This window comes from Colias croceus, chromosome 2 (assembly GCF_905220415.1).
Source record: "Colias croceus chromosome 2, ilColCroc2.1".
Classification (NCBI taxonomy): domain Eukaryota; kingdom Metazoa; phylum Arthropoda; class Insecta; order Lepidoptera; family Pieridae; genus Colias; species Colias croceus.
This window is the reverse complement of record NC_059538.1, coordinates 9,012,338-9,031,486: the sequence shown is the minus strand read 5'-3', so window position 1 is coordinate 9,031,486 and position 19,149 is coordinate 9,012,338. Positions and strand designations below refer to the sequence as shown.

Below are 19,149 nucleotides of genomic sequence, written 5' to 3'. Positions count from 1 at the left end.
TATGTAGGCTAAGTTGTCAGTTTAGGTTATATTACCTAATTTCTTTAATTTTTTTCTTCATAGACATGTGATATGGAGAAGTTATACAGAGAAAATCGAGCTATAGTGTACATTTCGAATGTGAAAAGCTCTTGAAATAGATGGACACACTACCTACTAGTGTGACCAGCCGTTGTTTTATTATTTATCTCGTAATCAGAAATCAATAAAAACTAATTTATTCTGTGTGTATCTACATAAGTATATTATTCTGGATGCCTTACGTTTTTGACGGTCGCTTGGACTATAAAGTTTATTACCACTGCTTATTGCCTGCGATGTCCATTAAATTTATTAACCTCGTTAAGAAGAGTTTGGGAAGATAGATTCTAGATTTTATTATACGAAGCTTTTAGGAAAATTTATTACCCTCAAAAACTGAACAAGTCCGTGTTACGCTCGATTTGTTTCTCATTGGAAATTTACTACATTCGCTTTTTTAGGATATTCTCTATTACTATTTGTGACCATTATTATTTATTTTGCTTCCTTTAATATGTCATGAAAATAACAATACTATCGATACTGTGTACCTACTACTTGCTAATGATTATAAAATTCATATATGTAACTTTCCGATTTTCAACGAAAATGTTCTTTAATCTGTAATGTTCTTGTTGCAAATATGTTTGCAATTGTATCAAAGCAAATACCTGCATGAAAAGTGTATGAATAAATAATTTAAACGCTTTTTTTTTGTTTTATTTCTCTCTCGTTTTGTTCCCAATAGCAATCGATGTAACACAGTCCCGGCACGTAACAACCCAACTGTTAAATCAATATTTAATGGAGATACAGAGAATTCTTTAATACGGAAAAACGTATTTCTTCGAAATATATAAGTGGGACTCTATTTTATTGAGTAAATATGGGAAATACAGAGAGTAATGTAACAAGTGGTGTAAAGAAGCAAGCTGGAACGTCTGAACAGAAGTTGTATAAACTGATTGATCTGAAAGGTAAGTTTTACTGATTATTATAGGTAATTTTAAAAGTGACAATATCCCGTGGAAACACTTTCTCTAGGAACAAACAACCTTATTTATAAACTAAGTTAAATAGTTATAACAAACTGGCACTTCCTATTTGTTTTGTAGAGGATGGTATTAATGATTATACTAGGGAAAACGCCTTCACTATTAGGCTGAGAAAACTGATACAGACGCAATTTATGAGTGTACTTTCTAAGGGTTTAATTGGGATTAAAATGAATAAATATTTGAAACTGTCTTTGTTCTTCCAATATATTGAAATACCTTTGTTCGAGCTAGGATAGTTTTGAATAATTAATTCCATCAAATACGTAGATATTTATATTCAAAATCTATAGTCCATAAAAAATTATACATATTATTTAAGCAAAAACAAACTTTATAGGAGTTACACTCATTCACGAATAGAAAATTTTTCATGTAGAAATTCGGATAATAAGGTGCAAATACATGATAATATGTTTGTTAATTTTTATTAGGTGGCGGACTCCTAGTGGATATGATGAAACGTGCAGTACAAAATAAACAATACGCGGAGATTGATCACGCTATAAAAACAAAAGTAGAGCCATTTTTGTATAATAAGGGTAAAGGCAGGTACATACCAATATCACATCTTGTACTACTTAGGAACAAGGAAAGACCAAGGCATAAACTGGTAAAGTACAATATAAGCTATGTATACCCATTGCCTTTGAATTCATGATTATTTAATAACTTCAATTTTATATCGACGTATTTGCTAATACAAAAGTAGATGCTATGATAAGATTAAATCATCGAAGCTTTTAATTTCCTTTAAATACTGTCGTCATAATAATATATCTAAATTAAACAAATGCCTTGTTTAAACAGTTCCTTAAAAATTAAAATGCAATTTCTAGTTACCTCCACTAAGGCATATGGAGAACCCTGACGAAGAATTTGATATAGAGAAAGATTGGCCTGTAGTGACACGAGAGGAGTACGATGCAAATCCTACTGGTTATAGAGAACTATGCTGGGATTTAAAGGTTAAAATATCAATTATATTTTATTAAATTTATTTACAATTATTTCTCGCTGTGTTCTCTCAAGTGCTTTTTTGTCTAAATCATTCCATCCGAGGTAATCTTTCATCGGCTAAACCACAGGGCTAAACCCTTAAACTAAACCTTATGGCACGATAGAATTATTAAAGCTGGTCAAATAAAGATGATATTTGATGATAGAATCTTTAAGAGATTTGCGTGAGCAAATTGCGAGTAGTAGTTGAAAGTGGAAGTTCCAAATAAATATCAAAAGTTAGTTAAGTTAGTTCAGTTCATGATAATACACACTTATGACACTAGGAGCGCGGTGCCGTGGGTGAGACAATTCTGCACCTTTGTTTGCTGAACGCTACATCGCTGTTGGCTGATTTAGCTAAAAGGCTGCTTCGCTTCTATCCAAAGATGATCAACGACATCTATATGAGTGATGAATATTATGGTATGGGTAACTTCAGCATAAACTAGATGTTTAGGTATCATTTTGTTTACAAAAAATGAGAACGATAATTATTTATTCATCACTACATAGTATAAAACAAGTCACCTTTTCTGTCCCTATGTCCCTTTGTATGCTTAAATCTTTAAAACTACGCACCGGATTTTGATGCGGTTTTTCAATTAGATAGAGCGATTCAAGAGGAAGGTTTTAGTATATAATTTATTAGGTTTTAGACAAAGCGGGCGAAGCCGCGGGCGGTAAGCTAGTTGCTGTTAAACTTAAAAGTATTCACGAAAGTATTGTAAAATGTAGAGTGAACATATTGTGAGTTATAATTGTAATATATTTATCATAAGAATTGCGATCAATATGATAGATTACACCTAACACATACGTTAATAAGTTTCATGCAAAAAATATTGGAAAACCCTTTTAATATTAAAGTAGGGTAATAAGGTTGAGTTTAATATGATAGAGTGCGATACGCGACGTAAAATATTGACGTTGATTTATTATTAATAGTTATACATATAAAGGCTTTCGACATCAATAATTAATTTCCCCTTATTTGCTAATATTTAAGCGAAAAATGTTTAATTTAGTGATAGTTTTATGAACAAAAATGTAAGCGGTTTAGGTTGGTCATATTTTAGTTTACATTAGATCTGTCCAAGAGATATTATAAGCTTCTTGGATCTGTCTTTGGAAAATTCTCAACATGGTTGATAAACAAGAGTAAGAATTACCAACTGCTCTTTTCTATATTTTTTTCATCTATAACTAAATTAAAAAATAGATTAAAAATATGTTTGACTACTCTTAAAGTATTTATCACCCAGGCGAAAGTGTGCTTCACATGACGATAGTGAACGAGGATCCGACAATGGTGAAGTTCCTTCTAGATGCAGGGGCAGATTACCATGAACGTTGTTTTGGCAATTTCATGTGCCCCGAGGATCAGAAGGCGTCTCGGTCGGATTCATTTGATCACGAATGGGTCAATGTTCAACCGGATACTAATTATGAAGGGTGAGTGAATCTATAGACTATATTAGCAAGAGTCCTTAACAATTGTGTCCGTGAATTCATTAAAGAAAGGCTCTCAATTATATTTGCGGTCACTAGGATAAATATTAACTTAATACAATTAACAATACTGATGTTAACGGCTATTATTATCCGATAAAAGCGTTATTATAATATGATTATTGTAATAGTACCCTTACACTTTTTACAGATATGTATATTGGGGGGAGTACCCATTAAGTTTTGCAGCTTGCCTCGCTCAGGAAGAGAGCTATAGACTTATCTTGGCCCGAGGAGCAGATCCTGATAAGCAAGATACAAATGGAAATACTGTTTTGCATATGTTGGTTATTTATGACAAAGTGGTAAGTTATTTGCATCAGAATAATTTGATTTGCAGTTCTTGAGTTATTTATGGGGATTGTTCTTTGCCTTTGGCAAATCAATAAAATTCTTCTGCAGAATACATTTGACATGGCATACGAAGTAGGTGCTTCTCTAAACATCAGGAATGTTCGTAACCTTACACCTTTGACGCTAGCAGCAAAACTGGCTAGGACAGAACTCTTCTTTCACATCCTGAATATAGAAAGAGAAATCTATTGGCAAATTGGTGCTACGACTTGCGCTGCTTACCCTTTGGGGCAAGTCGACACTATTGATACTGAAACGGGACTAATCAGTAAGGATTCAGCATTGAATTTGGTTGTGTTTGGGGTAAGAACAAAAGTTCAATTATTTTTTATTTTTCCGGCAGCGGAAAATTCGGACCTACTTTTAAATTTTTGAAATCTGGCAGAATACTTAGTGGCCTTTTATTTTATTACTTCTTTGTCAGTTCTAGTTTTAGTTTGTTTTCGAACTAATCATTATCGTTTTTTATTAGGAAAAAGATGAGCATCTGGAACTTCTTGAGGGAATGCTAATTGATCTTCTAAAGACCAAATGGAACACCTTCGTGAAGTTTCGTTTCTACCGCCAGTTCATACTCTTCGCTTGCTATTTCCTTGTATCTCTCGTTTGTTTTACTTTGAGACCAGGACCACCTGACAAAGTTACTACTAATACCACTGTTATTAATACTACAGTAGCAACTGTTGCTAACGAAATAGAAATAGCTATGGATGTTGGTGAGTATTCTATGGAAGCCTTTTTGGTAGAACCTACTTGTAATAATTAAGTATAGCATATGAAATGCGTTAGAGAAAGAGTCAGAGTAATCTTTAGTTTGAGTTTTAACCTTCAATATCGATATTAAATAATTATCTTAAAGGATGTAGGTAAAGCACCGTGTGTTGCTAATCATTAATCATGTTTTTTAGATAATTGTTCGATAGCTCATAGTGCAATAGACCGTAATGTAGAAGTCTTCAATGGAACAAAACCGAATAGCAATCGTTGTGGGCATTTTAAAAGTCACCCGAAAGAGAAAGACAAGCGTAAGTATATTAGAAATAATGTACTGTTTAAGTAAATATTTTCATAGCTTTTAATAAATAATTCCTAACAGTTTTTGATACATTTATATCTAAACTATAAACCCTGCGATTTTACCCGCATTGCCCTGCTCCTATTGGTTTAGGCTTGATAATACATATCCTTATAGCCTTCCTCGATAAATAAGCGATTTCACAAACAAACAATTTAACTCTTCAGCCTTATATTATTAGTATAGATATTAATTATGTAGCCACAGAACCTCCCAGAGAGACAGACATGGAGGGATGGTGGGAAGATCTCACTGAAGATTGTAGGTTGATGAACTTTGATACTTGGCAAGCGAAGGTAAGGTTTTATATCAAACAATCTTGGAAGTTTTGCTATTCTTGAACCGTTGCCAGTCAATATCCATTCAAATGTATGAATGTTTTTGAACCGTTTAAAATTATGGATACCAGTTTAACCTGAAAGACACTGCATTTTATATCTTTGAACATACAGAATTCTGACTCTATGAATACTAATTTTGATAATTAACTTTCTATTATAGATAATCTTATCAATAAAATGTTGAAAATCAGATCCTTATTACAATGTGTCAATTTCAATTTAGAGCTTCGCTAAAGTTACATTTTTTTCAATAGATACATTTTCTATTTTACACGTAATTTTTCAGGTTAGAATCTGTACAGAATTGTTATTATGGTTTGGAGCTTTAATTTACATTGGGGCTGCTTTGCGCGAAGCCAGGTTTCTTGGTCTGAAGATGTTTTTTGAGAACCTCAGTACTGTACCATCAAGGTAAAGTGCATACCTACACATCTTCCATAAAAAAATAAGATAGAAAGGCGGAATTAATAGATAAAAAAAATAAATCGTAGATATCTTAGAGGTAATATTTATGAATAGTTCGCTCCAGTATTTGTCGAGTTGATCACGATAAAAGGACAAAAACTTTATTTCCATTATGAACCTTATTATGAATAGTTTAATCTTTTCGCTTCTTAGCCACTTCAGAGCCTACATTATGCAGGCTGTCGTAACGTAGACTATATTACGGGACTCTAAATTATCACAACATGAGTTTCAAAATAAAAATAAACCATGATACAGGGTGATGTTCCTATTCTCGTGTATTTTGATGGTGGTGTTGCCAACACTGCGGCTGTGGTGCGCGGACGAGGCGGAAGACCACCTCGCTGTTATTATCATGCTCACTACAGCTCCGTACTTCTTGTTCTTTTGTCGGTTAGTATAATGTGTTAATACTTATATGATAATTGATAGGCATAGTTTTATGTGACTTTGATTGTTTCACATTGATAGCAGAAGTTTTAATAAAATAAGAATGTTCTAGTTTTTGACAAATGAAGTCATTTAGTGGTCTCGTTTTCTTATTTGTAACTTTCGCAATGTAATTTATTTGGAGTATTTATTAAATCTATCGATTAAAAATTCACCCTGGCACTCAAAATATTTTTTGAAAAGTAGAGATATTAAGTATATGAAATAATAATATATTTCAGAGGGTTCAAAACAGTCGGACCATTCGTCGTGATGATATACAGGATGGTGATGGGAGACTTGTTGCGTTTCGTTTGCATTTATCTTGTGTTTGTTATGGGATTCTCCCAAGGTTAGACACATTAAACGGTTATGTACCTTTTTATTGTACCCACATTATCCTCAATTCCCTGCATTGATAAACGTCAATAAGTGCCATTAAAAAAATTACATCTGAACGGAAAAAAATATTTGAATTGTTTTTTTCTGGTTTCACATTTTTTTTACAATTTTTGTCTACATTCCAGCGTACTATATCATATTTCTATCATTCGACAACCCTAACACACCAGAGGGAGTGGACGACTCGGTATCGAACCCTATGCCTTCGCCAATGGAGAGTATAATGGCAATGTTCCTCATGTCTCTGACGTCTTTCTCTGATTACTTCGCGGCGTTTGATAGAACTGCGCATGAAGTAGAGGCTAAGGTTAGATTCGTCATATTTTTTTTTATAACAGAGTCGGTAAACGAAGCTGATGGTTCTCCTGATTGTAAGCGCCTGATGGTAACAAAATTGTCCAAGAATATTTCAACATTTGCACAATAGAACCTCTGAAAAAGCGCCAGCTTGTAAGGGACAAGAAAGGGACAAGACAACTGACGCGAATAAAGGAATGCACTGGGAAGGGTGAACAAATTATACGGGCACAACTACACAAATACTAGAACAATTATCTGTATCTGTATTAATATCAACAACGTCATCATCATACCATCACCATCATCATCATCATTTACAATCACCGGCTCGAAGCATGGAAACAGGCTTTTTGAAGGTTAATGCCATAATCCACTTGGTCGAAAGCGGATATCATGACCTTGCATTTTTTAGTTCTTGGTAATTCTGGTACATGGAAGAAGTTCTTTGTGCAACATAAGCTTTATGCTATGTCATATACCTTACTTTTGATTTTGAGGATGTAATTTTCGTTGAAAATAAATAGATTTTAGAACGCTTCTATTAAAATAGTTTCAAATAGTTCAGCATGAACCAGTTGATCGATGATTGAAAGATCTTCCGTAATTTACATTTGGGTCAGAAGATGTGTTTACAGTGTACAGTGCGTTTACATTTTATCTATCAAAAACACCAGGGGATCTGTGATTTTTATTACATTATCATTAAATTTCCATAAAATATCTACTTATATGCAAAATGATTTCTTTAGATTCTGTATTTCAAGATAAATACACTATTATCACAGACTAATAATAATATACTACGTATACAACTATTATGTATTAAATATATTGAAACTGGGTAATTAGAATACACATCAACAAGCAAATGTCCACAAAACATTCTTGCATAGAATTCGCGAACGTTGCAGATTTCGTCACATATCAGTGAAACAGAGTTTAACGAACAATATAATTAATTAAAAGTAATTCCTATACATTAGGCCTGTATTACCTAATTAGACATACATTAACGTGCTGTGTATGAACAATTAAGCTCATTTAAAACTGAATTTGTGTTGCGCTATGTATTGATTATTCGTCTTGCCTAAGTGGCTCTTGTACCATACATTATATAAGTATCAGTAATGAGTAAAACCTATGTTAGAGCTTATAACTATAGATAAGAATATATTATCAAACAATTACTTATGTATGAGTATTATATAAAGAAATATTGAAACACAGTCGTACAGAAGACCAGCGATTACAAGATCGACGTTATAGTACCTAGCAGAAAATTTTCAGTACTTTGGACGAGGAATATATTCCATTGCCTCTTGTTCATTAAATTATATTTTTGACTTTCATACGGGCAATGTATCGTGAATGCTTAATTTTAAAAAATCATTTTAGCAATTGGTAGTAGAATATATCTCAAATAATAAATGTATCTAAAGACGTTTCATTGCATTTATATTATTACAATAATTACATTATACATGAATTCTTCCAAAATGCAATAGCATATCTCTCAATTTGTAATTCCTCCTCATTTATACAACACAAAACATGGCACTACGCAATACTCTTTAATTGTCTTGCATTGTAAGTCAATAGGTATCGTTATGTTACCAAAGAAAGTCTTAAACAAGGGATCACAAGCCTATTGAACAGCTCTCAACAGTTATCATTAGAATGTCATTCACGGGGCGTTAAAAGTCAAAGGTATTGGTATTGCTACAACAAATTATACCATACCATACATGTGAGGATTTACATCATACCGGACAAAGAGGAATTTCAAACGTTTTGTATATGAGACAACTGATGATTTATTAAATTTTAATGTCACAGAATTTACGCATAATGCAAAGTCGATAGCCTTGATGAGCTAATGGTGTATGGTGTTTACTGCAGTAGTTGCTACGCAAGCATCGCCGAAGAAATACGACATTGCTAAATTATTTTGCCGTGCGTGATTTACTAATACTGGAAAGTTTTTTTAGAAATTCGTATCCTTAAAATTACAAGTTTTGAGTTAAATGCGTTCGGATAATATTACGGGTTTCCGATGCCTTTTGAATGTTGTTAATATTTTTATGACGATATATTTATAATTAGAATTATAATTACTCAGATAAGTAGTTGTGTAATGAAATTGTGACTAGTTTACTAGTACTAATTTATCAAGATCATTTTAGGCCAAAGTCCCTATTTTTCCATACATAATGACTTTGAAATAATACTTTGGTTTATATTCCAGCTTCTATTCGTAATCTACATGATATTAGTAGCAGTGTTACTAGTAAACATGCTGATCGCCATGATGGGTAACACGTATCAGAAGATCGCAGAGACCCGTAACGAGTGGCAACGACAATGGGCTCGGATCGTCCTAGTGGTGGAGAGGGGGGTGCCACCCGCGCAGAGGTTGAAGCAGTTGATGACGTACAGCCAGCCGATGGCCAATGGGAAACGGGCTTTAGTGTTAAGGATCAATCAGAAGGTAATGTGGGAAGGGTTGCCGTGATTGGTCAATGTAACATGCGAAAATTTTCCTTCAATTATGTTTGAAAAATTATAAACTAAAATACTAACAAAAAAGTAAGGTTTAAAATAATACGCATACTTTTGGATCTTCGCTTTATCTTCCCTATGGATTAGGTGGGTTGCTTTAGTTTTGTTTATACGTATAGGTACTTAAGAATTTTAGATTCATTCGATTTTCCTATTGAATAGTATTTATACAAAAATAATTTGATAATTTAAATTCAATTACAAATTTTTAGGACGAAGACAAAGAAGAAATGAAGGAAATATTAGAGATGAAGCGCACTCATCAACGAATCGTCGCAAAGAGAAAGCAACGCGAGCACGACTTGAAAAACGCAAAAGGCCCCATTGTACCGGTTGTTCGAAATTATCCTCTTAGAAAATAAGTAATTGAATATCATTGCATACGATTAAATGAAAACGAAAAAATTAAATACGACTAAACACCATTAACTGGGTCGATGATGACTCGCGTTCGCCATTTGCATAATACGAATTTATCAAATCTTTATGTTTTGCTTATAATAAATTATTTTATATAAGGATTGACAAATCAGTGTTTTCACACGAACAAGCTAAAACGTCTAGTATTATTAGTATAATAAATTAGTTATACGTTCGTTGTTTTCTTTCAAAACTACCATGTGGAACGTTCAATCTGCATACGTCTAAACGGTCAGAGAAATTTAAAAGGTCAAACGCGGTAAATTATTATCTAAGAATATTTGTGTTGCGACACTTATTCAACAATGCTGTGCGCTGTCAAAGGTGCAAATTGTGGCCGCACTACGTCTATTCATTTTCACTGTTACCTCATTATTTATCCTAATCCAACTGGGCTACGCTAGTCTAAGATTTTTGACGAAAACGTAAAAACTGCTACCGTATATATGCTTTCGTAACTAGGTACTAGAGGATTGACAAACTCATTGATCAAATAAACTGAGTTGCTTTCAAGGTCAATACATTCTCTGTTTGTTTTATTATAAGCAGATAACTTGATACTGTCTTCTTTTGTACACTTAACAGTTCATGGTGAAAAAGCAAATGTCGCGCATGAAGTGTTCACCTTCGTTTAATTGATATCACCATATTGTGTTGAGCAAATCTTTTGACTGCTTTAGTTATCAAAACACATATTACAAAATTATGACTAAGTACTTTATGAACCAATAAGGTCATCTTAATAGTTAGAATTTTGGTTTAATATTTACACACATTAATGAACAAGCCGAATCTATTACTATTCGAACTATCTATATCTTATTTGAAATAAAATATAAGCCAATATTTACTATTTTCAGATGAGTGTCTACTTGATTATGTTACAGCCTACAGGCTTAAAACCGACGTTGTCAAAAATTACAGAGGTTCTCAATTTGTAGAGTTGTTTACTTTAAATATATTTTGAAGTTCTCATACCTAATTGAGGAACTTTGGCTACTCCGCAGAGTATTTGGCTCATTTACTGTTTAAATTACGCACTATAGAGTGGGCCTGCATTTAGGTTGAGCGGTCAAGTGCCTGCTGGTCTAGCAATCGTTAAGCGTGTCTACAATACGAAGTATCTATGATTAAGTCAATAAGGGATTTTATGATCTTGCTTTTGTAGATGAGATGTAGATGTAGTAGATGTAGATGACCTATGTATTGTAATAAGAGATAGAATGTAGAGCAAATATATTTTATATCTATATATCTTGTTTCATACTTCTCTTACATAATATAAATTATAAAACTTTATCTACACTAATATTTATTATAAAGAGGAAAACTTTGTTTGTTTGTTTGATTGTAATGAATAGGCTCATAAACTACTGGACCGATTTTGATGAAATTTGGCACAGACAATCTTTCGACCCTGAGAAAGAACATAGGCTACTTTTTATTGCGAAATATGTACCACGAGCAAAGCCGGGGCGGACCGTTAGTCATCTATATGATGAATGTAAAAAATAATCAATTCTTGATTAATGAAATCTCTTAAAACACCATCACTTATGCGTTGATTTCAAATATATGAATTCTTCTTTTTCGGATTTAGCAGCGTGGGTTTTAAGAGCAAGCAAACATGTAATGTTTACATTGTATTATCACACCTTTCCAGTATTATGTACTCTTCTGAATATAATTTGATGTAATGCAATTAATTTTTTTTCATCGTAAATATTGTGATCAATGAAGGATTTTTTAATGAGTCTAGATATTATTCAGAGTTGGTTAGAATAATATACAATAACTTATATTGTACTGCAGTAAATAGTTTGTCAAGAAATCTAGGTATCATCACTACATAGTATAAAACGTGGTCTATAGCAAGATAATTAATTGATAAGGAAATAATTATCTTCGAAACTGCGCAACGGATTTTAATGTGTTGTTTAATAGATAGAGAGGTTCAAGAGGAAGGATTAACTATATAATTTGTTAAGTTTTAGACAACGCGGGCGAAGCCAGGGGAGTAAAGCTAGTAATGTAATATACCTTAAGAAGATTTATTTTAACATACCTATTATGTGTATTACATAATTTCATGTAGACGTTCTACGCGGAATTTGTTTTCATTGACTAAAAATATTTTCTTCAATAACTGTGTCAAAAAATTATAAAATCATTTTGACTGGGTACACGTGTACGTTCCATTTACAGGTATCTACTAGCTATCGATTGATTTGTGAAATGTTTCTGAAATATAATTTACAAATTAAGTAACAGCATCTAAGTGAAAAGAATAACAATACGTTGCCGCTCGTAATTCTAACATCGAAAAACGAAAGATGACGCGCCCAAAGTAATTTTTGCAATCATAGTAACGTAGCGGTCTCCGAAGGTGCGTGGTGGTGGCTATATAACAGAGCAGTTTGTTTTTTCCTTGCACACTGACCCCAGCACCATCAGCTATGAGAGTGGTGAGTAGTCAAGTGAAATTGTGTACACAGCTTTAGGTTGAAGCAACTTTCGTCGTAAACAAACTCGAAACTGGATTCGCGCCCTAATGTGTAAAGTCGAGTGTTAGTGAATTGTAGTCAGTGATAGTTTTATTTTCGATTAAGTAAAATTAATAAAAATCTGAATAATTATCATAAGTTATACATGAATAAAGATGTGTTTTTTATATTAGACATTTTGTTGTTTTTATAAGTTAAGGCTTATAATATTGCAGTGCAAGTCATATCAAATACATAGATAATATTTTTTTTTTCAGGTAATAATATTGTCAGTGGTCGCGGCCATTGCTGCCGAAGCACCTTACCACCTCCCACAACCAGGTCCCCAAGCGCCATCTTTTAATTTACCGGCGCCACAACCTGCACCCGTCTTCGCAAGGCCACAACCCCAACCGGCCCCGCAATTCATTCAACAAGCACAGTCAAACAATGGCTACAATTATCAGCAACCGAACATAGGACCGGCTTTCGTTCAACAGCAGCCCGCGCCAAGACCAGTATTTGTGCAACAACCTCAAGTATTACCCCAACCAGCTCCTCAACCCATTTTCATCTCGCAACCTCGGCCACAACCCCAGCCACTTCCACAACCCCAAACATCGTACGGAGTCCCACAATTACCGCAAATCTATAACCCACCTCAGCAAGTTTACCATCAACCACAACCACTCCCAATCGTACAACAGCCACAAATCTCTTACCCACAGCCTCTCCCAAGCTACCAACAACCAATCTCTTATCCACAACATTCATACCAACAACCTCAACCACTTCCATCCTACAGCTACCAGCAGCCAGCACCACAGCCAATTCGTCCTTTGCCTCAACCTCTCCCAATTATCTCCCAACCTCAGCCGCAGCAACAGCAATCCGGTTACTCTTATCAACAACCATCTGCTCCCGCACCCATTATTCCCTTCCAGTCACAGTCCAGTCAATCTGCTGTGTCCAGCTACCAAGCGGATTTGAACCAATACAACAACGCTCAAGTATCCCAAAACAATGGACCGGTAAACAGCTATCAGGCTGATCTATCCCAGTACAACAGCCCACAGCAGCAACAAACACACAGAGAAGCTCTCGACGAACATGTAGTTAGCCAAGTTCAGAATATCATTAGGGATAACGAACATTCAACGGCGAGAGACAAGGGTTATTTGTCTTTGGTATCAGGAGTGAGTCTAGGAAATGCTCAGCCTAGCATAGAAATCTCATCCTTTGTACAAAACTCTCGTTTACCAACTTCCTCCATATCTAGTCAGAGTTCATCATCGCAGCTCATTTCATCGCCATCAGGCCCCTCAGCCCCCTCATCTGATTATGGAGTGCCATCAGTAAGTCAATCGAGCAGCTCTGGAAGTAGTTTTGCATTTTTACCACAAAACAAACCAGCTACTTCTTACGGAGTACCTAACTAATAAGTTAGCTATTAAGATATTGTAAATAAAAGACTCTGACCAGTTGTTATTAAAGTATTTTTGTATATTATACGTATTTTCATTTGACATTCTTAAATAATGCTAATAAACACTACATAAAAAGACAAGTACATAAACATGAAGATTAAATTACAAAACAGTTAATTTAAAATGTTATTCAAAAAGTCTACGTGTATTTTTTATTTTCCTGGGCATATTATTTTCACAAACAGTGGATTCTGAAGAGCGGTAACCTGTAAATTAATCATATGTAAATAAAGTTTGTATTATGAAAACATGTTAATTAACAAGCAACATAATATGTTAATTGAGAGGCATTTGAAATCATTAATGTGGTTACGTACAAAGTTTATGGGATAATCAGATGTTTGGGTTCCATCACATATCGATGTAGGATTATATTTTCTTGCGTAGTTTTGTTTGTTTTCAGAACACGTGGAAGGTTCTTTTTGTGTTCTATTCGCACATGTACACAATGATAATTTATGTTCTACAGTATTGATCTGAAGAATATATAAAGGTTAAGAGGTTATTATTACAAATACAAATAATTTTGTAAGTGACCCTCGCGCGTTTAAATAAAATTCGTAGTATCAATAGACAAGAATAAATAGAATTTTGTAGTTTAAACAAACGGCTTGGAATATTACGACCGTGTTTGATTTTATTAATAAGAGGACTGATTTCGATAAAACCTAAGAACTGAATGTTTAATTAATTTATTACTATGTTATAGTAATAAATTAATTAAATATGGCCAGCCTAGAGAACGAAATAAAATGTAAAAATACATACAGGAAAATCTCAATTCTATTTATAAATTAGCAAATAGTACCTGAGTTTGTGGAGATGACTCAGGTTCTTTGATGCAAGCACATAAAACTTTAAAGTTTTGACGTCTTGCATTTGATTGAGATTGAATAGATCTATCGACTTTTTCAACTATTTGAGAACATTGGCACGATACATTACATTTTTGTTTGTTCTTCTGGTTGACTGAACATTTTTCATTACAGGACTGCAAAAACATAGTTAATTAAACATGCTATATGTAAGAAATAAATACTTATCTAAATACCTATTCTTCAATGTTAGGGACACCAGGTTTCATTCTATCGATGATATACGATACGAATGCTAATTTGCGTTTTTGTCGTGCTTGATTCTTCGCCACAATACATTGAACATTTTAACGGATAGAAATAATACAAAATCTGTAATATTCTAAAAATGCGTTTTAGCCATTATGATATCTCTATGTTTTTAACGTTACAGCAAGCGTCATGAACACGTAATAATAAACATGATCAGGACCACAATCCTATATTTGTCTTAGATAATAAATTTATTTACTTACAACTTTATCAGAATGCATAGCATCATATGGAATTGAATACACTTCTTTTTCAACCAAAATACTAGTTAAACTGTGAGATTTTGTTTTTCTTTTTTTGTCCGTTGTTGTTTCTGTAGAATTCGTGCAACATGACCCTTGTCTATAATAATACACATTAGAAAAATTATATACCTACTTAATGAGTAAGTATAACGTGAAATATGTTATAAAAAAGGAACCTTGGACACTTGGTTTCGGAAGCAGCGCGTGAAAGATTTTTGGGCCGCAGGATAAATTCAAAGCTTTTGTTAGATCTGAAAATGTTAAATAAAACATTATTAATAACTTGGGAATAATAAAAGTTGCAAATTACGTTTATTTCTAAAAGCCACCTTACCTCAAGAGAATATCTCCATTGTCTTTGCTGTTTGTAAGCTTACGATGTCTTTTCCGCGGACTAAAAAACTCTGTATAATTAGATATTTGATACGAACCCATAACAAGAAATTTGATAAGAAAGCCTACCTTTTTATAGCTCGAAACTTCTTTGCTGAACAAGAGTCGGAGGCATTAAAACTAAAACAAAAAGAGGCTTGTTTTCATTCCTATAATATTTAGCCAAGATAAGTAAACTAAGAGTACGTCTACGACACTATATGAAGTGATTATCATCATGAAAATAATTTTATTTTATGTATTTAATAATCAAATTGGGGCTTGGAACATCATCATCACCAATCAAATTTTTATTATTAAAATACAATAACGGAACAGAATTCATTTTTTTTAATGAGATAAACTATAATATTCATGATTTTTGAGGAAAGCTTTCACAATGTCGGAAAAATCAACAACATACTTATTAGAAACTTTGTCGATTTCAACCGTAGAAGTTTGCTGGAGGGTATATTTCATGCGGGCGACTCGACTTTCTTGCAGAAATTCTGTATATTTGTCATTGAGCCACGTCGCGAATCCTCCGATATCTGGTGTATTTGTTGTTGTTGAGTTTGTTTTTTGACACGGATTACGCTCCTTAAATGTGCAGAGGAATAAATAATAAAAGTAGTACTTAGGTAAGTAGTAAGAAGTCAAAAGTATAAAACTTCTTGAAAAACAGTAGGTACCCATGAAACCTTAAAATTGGGTAGGTACCTATAGGTACGAATCACAGATTCTATTCTAATAATAAAATATACAAGAGACTAGAGAGATAAGAAAAAAGTCATCCCTGGACCCTGATAGTACATATAAAAATATTTCATAAGGTTCATAAAAAATCGTTCAGCTTGACGACACATTTTAAGCCGAGGACGTTTTTAAATTTTAATAAAAAATAAGTCAAAGTCTAAGGATAATAAAACTCGAAACTAAATTATTTCTTATTTTTAGACCTACGATATGAGAATTCGACTAAGACTTTTTTAATTTACGTAATGTATCTCCAAAAATTCCACTTATATTATGTGAGCTAAGAATAAACGTGTTTCTTTACCTGAGTGTACCATCTAAAAGCTTTTACAAAGCAATTAGGATTACGTTTTTTTCTTTCCCTACTTCTCGTATTTCGATGGTACGGCTGAAGACAAAAATAAATTAAGAATTACTTTTTTAAATCAAGATTCTATAACCTAATTAATTGAAAATTAATATACCCTGAGCCAATCCTGCTAACAGTATCATGCAAAAAGCAACTGATGACTTGCTCAAATACTTATATAATTTTTCAATATCTGATCAGACTATAATATTTATCTAAGTATTTATGTGACCAAACTCTATAATTTGTAGAGTTTGGTGAAATGTTCAAGTGAAGAGGTATTCCTTTGAGTATGCACTACTTTAATTTAATTTAAAGTTTAAAGAATTGTTTATTAATTTTAATGAGAATTTCAATATTTTTAAACGTACCATTTGCGTATAATAAACCAAAGGATGCATGGCCCAAGGAGTAGGATTGTTGTTGAATTCTCCACATAAACATTCGTCTTCATTACCATCACTTGAAGATGTTGAAGCCATTTAGAATTTAACTGATAAATAAGAATATAAATAAAATGATAAGAAGTTTATTAAAATTTAGAGACCTGTCATTATTTTGATTATTGACGACATTTTACAATATTGAAGTTTGACATCATTATGAGCAGAATACGTTCATAATAATTTATGTAGGAAAAGTGTGAGGAAAAGTGTAGGAAAAGTGTGGAAAAGTGTGGGTATATTGCATGATCTATGTTGGACACTGTCACACACTGTGTTGGATACCTGGATACCTACTTGTTGGATAACATATCTAATTATCTAGAGCTTGAGTTTTTAACTCAATAAAAATTTGATTTATCTAACTAATTTATGCATATTAATTTCTTTTTTGAGGATATTTATTAAGCAACACGTAATTTATTTCTTACTGCTTTAATCTATTTGTTTGAGTCGAGATCAATGAACACCACGGTCACGTAGATATATTAGTGGTATAAAATTGAAAGAGTCGCTGTGCATATCAGTGAAATATTTAGGGTCTCATTGTGTAGTAAGGTTGTGATCATTGAGTTAATATGGTTAGGTACTATGGTTGTGATAAGGATAAAATCCTTATCAAAACTATAGTATGGTTGTGATAAGGATTTTATCCTTCGTGAATTATTTCTTCGTTTAGGAAGATATGTTTTCGGTCACTGACCATGCTACGGGTGCTTCTTAATCTTACTTTGTTATTATCGACGAATGCTATGGAGAAAATAAAAATTCTAACTCTATATCAACTTTATTTCCAAAACGTGTAAATATCAAGATTGACGAAATAATATATCACCATTTGTAACATTTTATTATTAATTCAGTGCAGAACATTACGCAAACGAAATTGAACCCAATTTTGAACTGTCTATGGTAGATAGAGATTAATAATTATCTCGGCCATATCGATTAAGATCCATCAACGATTTTATGTAAATAAGATACAACCTGTTATGGTCTACATCAATTTGTTTTTAATGTGCTTGTATTTTGCCGCCAACACGGCCTATACGAATAATCATTTTACAATTTCCAAACTCAGCGATGATCAGGCAAAACGTAAGATACCTACCTACCTACTTGTGAATAAGTAAGCAGTATTGTGTCCTAACCATAGAAGCAGAAATATTATAGCAATATTTAATTAGTTGCAGCGATGTTTAAGTCGCTCTTCTATAAGAAAAAGAGATAGCTCTGGAGCTAGAATTTAGGAGCTGTATTTCTTTCTTTTATATGCAAGAGTTTCTTAGCATTATATATACCACATTATACTTGATATGTGTTACTATGAGACTTGGCTTTTATCTCATATAGCTTGGATTCAATGAAAATATTTCTAAATGTAATTTCTACGATGGTGTAAGAGTAATACAATAATGGCGTATACAATAAAATATTTTCAGAGTTTACCTGTTTGCAGTATGAAGGAGGTCAAAAAATCGCTCTCGCAAAAAAATGGCGACGTCCTCTTAAGATAAAGCCGAATCATCTCAAGTTTAAAACTACACCGATTCGTACAACAAAACAAAATATTATTTATGACATTGGTATGTGAAAAATAATATTATGTTATTTTTATGGAGTAAAAATGGTGAGGTTGCATTGTTAATTTTGCACCAAATATTTAATTACTGTATGATTTTTTTATAGAAGTATTTCTGGGATCGATACTTTAATTGAAGCTTTCTTTTTAGATCCATATATTGCATTACAAAGAAATATGGAAGAAGTTATTTTTGGAAACGGATCATATGATGGCAAGTATTAAACATTTTAATGCACACTACTTAATTGTTTTAGAATCCAATTTTTGTACTTATGTAAATTGATCTTTCGCTATAGATATGAATATTATTATCCTTTATCAATAAGTAGAACGATTGTAAGAAAAAGAAGTTGATTTTTTAGTTTATGGA

At 32.9% G+C, this 19,149-nt stretch overlaps 3 protein-coding genes and 1 long non-coding RNA gene across 4 annotated transcripts; 2 read left to right on the top strand and 2 right to left on the bottom strand.

The window, feature by feature from the left end:
• Positions 1–816: 816 nt before the first annotated feature.
• Positions 817–9,898, top strand: LOC123703850 (transient receptor potential cation channel subfamily V member 5). The gene is made up of 16 exons (XM_045652019.1): positions 817–998; positions 1,511–1,689; positions 1,916–2,044; positions 2,363–2,501; positions 3,341–3,530; positions 3,739–3,892; positions 3,990–4,244; positions 4,414–4,657; positions 4,850–4,966; positions 5,218–5,312; positions 5,644–5,768; positions 6,081–6,215; positions 6,494–6,603; positions 6,779–6,960; positions 9,199–9,441; positions 9,725–9,898. Exons 1-16 carry the CDS (start codon positions 908–910, stop codon positions 9,872–9,874), a joined length of 2,538 nt encoding a protein of 845 aa, XP_045507975.1. The 5' UTR covers positions 817–907; the 3' UTR covers positions 9,875–9,898.
• A 2,476-nt stretch (positions 9,899–12,374) lies between these two features.
• LOC123703856 (alpha/beta-gliadin A-IV-like) lies at positions 12,375–13,924 on the top strand. The gene is made up of 2 exons (XM_045652029.1): positions 12,375–12,397; positions 12,694–13,924. The coding sequence occupies exons 1-2, from the start codon at positions 12,389–12,391 to the stop codon at positions 13,852–13,854; spliced, it is 1,170 nt and encodes a 389-aa protein (XP_045507985.1). The 5' UTR covers positions 12,375–12,388; the 3' UTR covers positions 13,855–13,924.
• Positions 13,925–14,040: 116 nt separating this feature from the next.
• LOC123705642 lies at positions 14,041–14,794 on the bottom strand. The gene is made up of 3 exons (XR_006753325.1): positions 14,711–14,794; positions 14,220–14,378; positions 14,041–14,108 (listed from the first exon to the last, which is right to left on the bottom strand). It is a non-coding gene; the product is annotated as an uncharacterized LOC123705642 (long non-coding RNA).
• A 426-nt stretch (positions 14,795–15,220) lies between these two features.
• LOC123700124 lies at positions 15,221–18,742 on the bottom strand. Its single transcript, XM_045647258.1, has 8 exons — positions 18,644–18,742; positions 17,123–17,244; positions 16,707–16,790; positions 16,071–16,246; positions 15,737–15,787; positions 15,609–15,668; positions 15,451–15,525; positions 15,221–15,371 (listed from the first exon to the last, which is right to left on the bottom strand). Exons 2-8 carry the CDS (start codon positions 17,231–17,233, stop codon positions 15,221–15,223), a joined length of 708 nt encoding a protein of 235 aa, XP_045503214.1. The 5' UTR covers positions 17,234–17,244; positions 18,644–18,742.
• Positions 18,743–19,149: the final 407 nt, after the last annotated feature.